The sequence below is a fragment of the Panicum virgatum genome, chromosome 5N (assembly GCF_016808335.1).
Source record: "Panicum virgatum strain AP13 chromosome 5N, P.virgatum_v5, whole genome shotgun sequence".
Taxonomy (NCBI): domain Eukaryota; kingdom Viridiplantae; phylum Streptophyta; class Magnoliopsida; order Poales; family Poaceae; genus Panicum; species Panicum virgatum.
In genome coordinates, this window is record NC_053149.1 from 24,088,843 (window position 1) to 24,095,559 (window position 6,717).

The window sequence follows — 6,717 nt, forward strand, 5'->3', positions numbered from 1 at the left end:
TTATGTAGTCCACCCCATAGGTGAGGGGGTGATATAGATTTTTTCCTTACTTTGGTGGCGATTATAAACGCGCAATAAGTCCTCATCCCGTACTACATGGAACGTACTATACTCCGTAGCAGCTATCAGCTGTTGGATGCTCCTGTAGCTAGAGACGAACTCAATTTAACACTAAGAGCAGCACAACTGCACAAAGTAACGGCTACTACGTCCCAAATCATCCAAGGAACCGAAAGCAAATGCTGTGAGAAATCAAATTATGATTCGAAGATATGTTTTGCAGAATCATTTTAGGCTTGGACGACGAAACACGTAGACCCAGAAACAGATTGCGATGAGAGGAAAGAAAAAAGGAACTTGGTCCAAGAACCCGTTCTTCTATTCTCGTTCCCGTTTCTAGAAATGCCTCGAGAGAAGAAAAGAAACAAAAAAAATCTAGTTGACCTCGCCTCCTCCGAGGCACGATCCACGGGCGGTGGCCGGCAGCCGCCCGGCACAACGGCAAGATCGCCTGGCACCCAAGCAAAATTTTGCAAGTTGCAAGCAGAGCAAGCAAAGAATATCGTTGCACTAGCAACTGGACGACTCTGAAAAATCAAGGAGCTAGCTGCGCAGCTAGTTGCTGCGACACGAATCCGGAATCCCTGGCTACAATCGCAATCAACACATGCAGGTTCGATCATCATCAGTTTATACACCAGTGGATCAATGATCACACAAATCATGCGCGCAATTTACAGGGCCGGACAGACACGGATCCGACTGGAATCGCGCGGGCGCCAGCCAAACCACCACCAATCATCCTCGGTTAAGCTTGGACGACAAGACAAATAATCCCAATACTACGAGCATCTCTAAATTAGCCTCCAACAGACTCTTCAAATAAATATTCAAAAATAAATATCATCTATTTCGGATTTCATGTTATCCAAAGATGGAGAATACAGATGGCTCTCTAGACTACAAATAAGATATAGAAGAGCTATTGGAAAAGACAAAGATATGAAAAACGATTTTCACTCAAATGACTCTCCAAATGATAATTTAGAATGTAGATTTTGGAAAAGCTAAGATACTCTAACAACAATAATTGATTAAAAAGGGCAGATGAACAGTTTCTTCTCTCTCTTTTGTTTTTTTCTGAACGGCGAGGGACTAACGGGATGAATTGAACCTCCTCCTCGTCCTCCCGGCAGTCGCCGGCCGCCTGCGCTGAAGCGGGCGGGCGGATCAGCCGCGGCAGCGGGCGATGGCGGAGCAGCCGCGAGAGTAGGGGTTGGCCTGCGCGCCGGGGCGGCAGTTGTAGTAGGAGGCCCCCCGCACGGAGCACGGCACGTTGTCCCTCCGCAGCGCGCCGTAGCTGATGTACCCGGGCCCGCCCTGCAGCACCCGGCGCGCCACGGAGTCGCCGCCGGCGGGGAAGCCGAACTCCTCGTCCTCCGCGGCGCCCACCACCCCGAGCTCCCAGCCCAGCGCCGCCGGCACGTCGCCCGCGCGGGCCGCCGCCGCCAGCGCCAGGAGCGCGAGGAGGAGGAGGAGCGCGCCGCGCGTCGATCTCGCCATGGAGGAGGACTGAGATGGGGGGCGGGAGGGGAAAGTGGTCGCTCTGCTTTGGCGCGGGGTGGGGGTTCTGCTATGGACTATGGGAGAGTGCAGCGGCAGCGGCAAGGAACGGATGCTGCGCGTGCTTCTTTCTCTCCTTTGGGATCGTCCTCTCTCTTGCAACCCTTGGTGCGGTTGGGTTTATAGGAGAGAGAGTGAGAGAGAAGGAGCGGTGGGGCGGAATGAAAATTTGGGAAGAATGCGCGTGGGGTGCAGGCGGCTGCGCGTTGGGGCCCGGCTGGCCGGCGGGCGTCGGGTGCAGTTGGCGTGTGGGTGTTTCGGTTCCAGAGCGCGGGCCCCGGCGGCTTGGTCCACCCAACGAATAGGCTACCTCTGTATACGACTGTACAGATGTTAATTTTTTTAGGATTCAAGGTTGCATAATTGGAGAGGATTTGAATCCAGAAGAATAAAGTTCAACCACGAGCGAAAATGTGCAGGGGTTAGATCTGACCAGGGTTTATGGATGAAGAATGTCCAAATGGTCCGTCATATACTGCTACTGGGCAAATTATGGTATTATTTGGTTAGTAGGGTGTACTAGGCAAGGTCTGAGAGCGGTGAGCGAGACTGAGATTTAATGACATTACACAGTGACATTTTTGGTGACATTAGTTCAGTGACATGTGAGACCCACTTGATATGAATCTCACACGTCAATGATTTAATGTTACCGTGCAATGTCAATGAATCTGTGTCCTGATGGGCCACGGGGATGAGCAGCTCCAGCGTGGCGAGGAGGGACGCTGCGTGGCTTACCGGGTAGCCTAGCGCGAGCTGCAGCGAGGATCGCGGGGATGCGTGGCCGAGCGGCGGGGCGTGCGCGGCTAAGCCGCAACGCGAGGCACGCTAGACTGTGGTCGGGCGCCGAGTCAGCTACGGAGGGTTGCAGTATGATGGCCAAGCTGCGAGTCCAAAGGAAATGAAAAAGTTTATAAATCTTTCAACATATTTTTTGAAAACAATTATAATCTTTAAACATGTCACCCCCTCCGAACTAGGTGTCTAACCACCTCACATTCACAAAACCAGACATTTAATCCCTTAAGGTAGTTTTGCAAGACCGGTTTCCACTACAGTGATATGGTTTTATCTTCATATTTTTTATTTTTTCCAATGAATCTTTAAAACATAGTAAATCAAAAAAAAATCATAAAGTATAAAATTCAATTTTGTTGGACTTTATATGAGTAGATCTACACAGTAAACAAATCGTTGTGTTCACTTGGTTTGTCAGCCAACCAGCCAGCAGTACTATTCTCTCATACTAAAAGTACCAGCCTTCAGCTACCAGCCAGTCAGCAGTATTATTCTCTTATAACAAATCAGCACCAGCCATCAGCCACAGCCAAGCGAACACAGCAAACATATTATGCTTTAGTACAATTTGTTTTGATGTAGCTTTAGATCTTTGTTTTTCTATAAGTAATTAGAATAATTCATAGATGCAGCTTCTACGGTTCAATTGTGGTGAAATGTTTATAATCGGCTAATTACAGTATGCTTGAACTGTAATTAAAATTTCATACAAATTGGATCATGTATAACTTAGTTATAAATAAAACATAGATTTAATAAGTATAAACCTAAATAAATCTATAACTAAGTTATACATGATTCAATGAGTATAAAATTTTTAGTACAGTTCAATAATACAATAATTCGTCCACCATAAAAGTTTCACCATAATTGGACCATAGAAACCGCATCTATGAATTATTTTGAGTAATTGAAGAAAAGCATAGTTATAAAGCTACAACAAAAACTTTGTGCTAAAGCATACTATATTTTATATTCGCTGTGCAGATCTACTCATGTGGAGTCCAACAAAATTGAATTCTATATATATTTTTTCTGTGATTTACTATAATTTTTCAAGATTCAACGAAAATAACAAAAAAAGAAAATGATAAAACTATGCCACTGTAGCAAAATCGGGTTGCAAAACCACTCTTGGGGATTAAATGTCTGGTTTTGCAAAAGTGATAGGGGAGGTGGGTTAGAGACACGGTTTTGTAGTTCAGAGCATGATGTGATTCGCCATTGATGCATTGGGGGTCATATAAACTTTTTCCAAAAGGAAATGAATGGAGGGGGCTGCGGAACTGCAAAAATAAGAAGACGGAGCTTGTATGACTGAAAGGACCTTAAATGTCACCTAGAGGGTGGGGTGAAAAGGTTCTACAAATTATGCAAATTACAAAACTCAAACCAACACACCGATTTGGGTGACTGGTCAGACCGGTCTTGTGCAGAATCTGCCCCAAATATCAGAGTATTCCACTCCAGATCTAGCAGAAAAACAACTTGATGTAAATCCCCTACAGGTGTTATCAAGTATATTTCAAGTCCCTACACGCACAGAAACAACACACCGAAGTAGATCGAAGCGGAAGCACAAAGAATAGCTAGAGCAACAAGTAGTGAGGCAAACCACAAGGGAGACACGAGATTTGTTTAACCGAAGTTCAGATTCACCAAAGTGAATCCTAGTCTCCGTTGAGGAACTCTTTAGGAACGTGAGTCTATTTTAACTCACTTCCATCAAAGTGGGTCTTCTTCCAACCATTTCCTCACTTTCACTATCTTGATCTAGATCACGCCCGTACAAACTTGTCACTACTCACCACACCATTGGTAGCTAGCCGGCGACTCCTAGCCGTCTAGGAAGCAAACCTTCAAAAGTAACAAATGCTTCATGAGTTGCCTTGACATAACCAAGAGTGCTCAAGCTAGGGATTGCTCATTGCTACTCAAATTTGAGCTCTCAAAATGCTCACGGATAAGAAATCAAGTTAGCACAATTCACAAAGAGTGTTGGGGAGAGGTTGCTGGTCAAGAGACTAGCTTCAAGTAGCTCAAAGATGCCAGGGAGCCAGCAACCCACAAAAGAGAGGGCCAAGGAGTACAAATACCCCACTCAAGAAAACTAGCTGTTTAAACTGGCAGTATAGACCGGACAAAGGATCGATCAGACTGGTCTCGTTAAAAAACTAGTCATTAGAGGTAGGACCGGTCAGACCGGTCTAGCACAGAGAAAATCCAAACCTAAGATAAAGAGCTCCACTTGGTCCACCAAGTAATCAAGATTTGATCATCCGTGTCACATAAAGTTAGTTCTCAGGAGTTTCTCTTAGGATTCTTACTTAGGTGATATATGAGCACTCTTTAGTGTTGTCAAACAACCAATATTGCAGCCCTCTTGATAGTATGGCATACTTATGCTCAAGATTAAATGTAAAGCACTATTCGACCACTTGAGTTTTGCCATACTTTGACTTTGTCAATTTTGGGATTTCACCATTGAACATCTTCTCTTGAGCAAATCCATACTTGAGCTAGTGCCTTCGAATTTCCATCATGCTTGCAAATCTATCCTTGAAGCTCTAAGTCACTCCATTGTACCATCCAAACAATATTTGGTGCATTGCATTGCTTCTCCCAATAAGACTTAGATATAGTACTTTGAATACCTTATGGATACTAACCTTTTCACCTTAGCAATTTGCACATGGTAAGATGTGCTTCACCAAAGATTGCTTAGTCCCTCGCTCTTGTAATCTTGGTTGGTTTTTTCACCACTTATCTTCACCTTATTGAGTTAAGTTTTGCACATCAACAATGAATTCCACTTTTCATTCTCATATCTTCATATCTTTATCTTGTTTTGTAATCATGAACCTTTTGATCCTTTTGACAATGAACTCTACATAATGCCAAGCTATAATTAGAAACCATCATTGATCATTGCATGAACATCTTGTTTTTGTTATCCTTCACAATATACTTGACTTTCAACAATATATCCCTTTGATTTTATTCTTTGATACATGAGCCAATGCCATTGATTCTTTTGCAAATAGATTCCTGCTCATGATATCTTCAACAAAAACATTAGTACTTTAATCATGTTGTCATTCAACTCACCAAAATCCATTAGGGACCTATATACACTTACCTGATGAGTGGAGCCGTCAAGTAACATTGTTATCAGAATATGTGGACTTTCCATCCCTCATCCCTCCAACCAAACATACAAATTGAATTATTCCATCCTTCCAACCAAATGCAAGGATATAATATCAAAACCACTCCATCCCTAAGATTAGGAATAGAATAATTCCATCCCACCTCGCTCTTCAATTAAACTCCAAAGGGTGAAAAGGAGCACGAGCACTTACGAGAAACTCCAAGAGACTCTCTTTTTTTTCCTCATTGTTAGGAATAATAAAGATTTTGATAGAAAAATACCCACCAATAGTTTCTCTAAGTGGTTATCCAAATATAGCCATCCTCCATTCCGCATTTATAGCTAACCAAAGATAAATAACGAAAATGGCTTTCTAGATATACACATGACATAGAAAAGCTGTTGTAGAGTAAAAACATATAGAAAGCGATTTTATGCAGAAGCCTATTCAAATGATAATTTAGAGTGTGAAATTTAAAAAGACTCTTGAAGATGCTCACGCTTATCTATATATCCTGCACATTGACTGTCATAAGAGGCAAAATTGCAAGGGTACTGTTGCTGATGCGTATCCCCTCCGCTTTTATTTACATGCCGTATTAGGGTTGTCCTAAAATAAAATTAACTAATTTTGATCAAATCTATAGAAAAATATAGCAGCAACTATACTAACCAACAAATGCAATATCAACACATATTTCATAAAGAATTCAATTATTTAAATGTTATTATTTTCTCTATAAATCTGATCAAAGTACACAAATTTTCTTATCCGAGCTCGCGAGTTTAATATAATAATGCAGGGAGACGGGCGGGGCGTCGCATCGCACTAGTAACCAACTTCAGTCACCACCATGGGCCGTGCGTAGGTGTGGTAAATGGCCTTTATTTTTTGCTTAGATAATTTAAGGACCGGGCTCTAAAAAGATCGGACTCTAATCTTATTCAATTTTGAGTTAAAAAAATTAAGCTCAAAAAAATTAAGGGCCAACTAAGATTGTGAAGAGAGTATTAGGGACATGATCCATTACCACTCCGCGCGTGGACGTTGCCTTCGAGTGAAGCATCAGCTGATCGATTGGGAGCGCAACCATGTCTGCGGCCCTGCCCCCTTTCCAGCTGATCGATGCCCCGGATGCCTCGAT

The 6,717-nt window shown here is 43.1% G+C and overlaps 1 protein-coding gene across 1 annotated transcript; it reads right to left on the minus strand.

Moving 5' to 3' along the window:
• Positions 1–649: 649 nt before the first annotated feature.
• Positions 650–1,760, minus strand: LOC120676763 (rapid alkalinization factor-like). The gene has a single exon (XM_039958097.1). The coding sequence runs from the start codon at positions 1,561–1,563 to the stop codon at positions 1,231–1,233; it is 333 nt and encodes a 110-aa protein (XP_039814031.1). The 5' UTR covers positions 1,564–1,760; the 3' UTR covers positions 650–1,230.
• Positions 1,761–6,717: the final 4,957 nt, after the last annotated feature.

Excerpts from the sequence above, each read along its gene's own strand:
- LOC120676763 (XM_039958097.1), bottom strand. The coding sequence starts at position 1,563 with ATGGCGAGATCGACGCGCGGCGCGCTCCTCCTCCTCCTCGCGCTCCTG.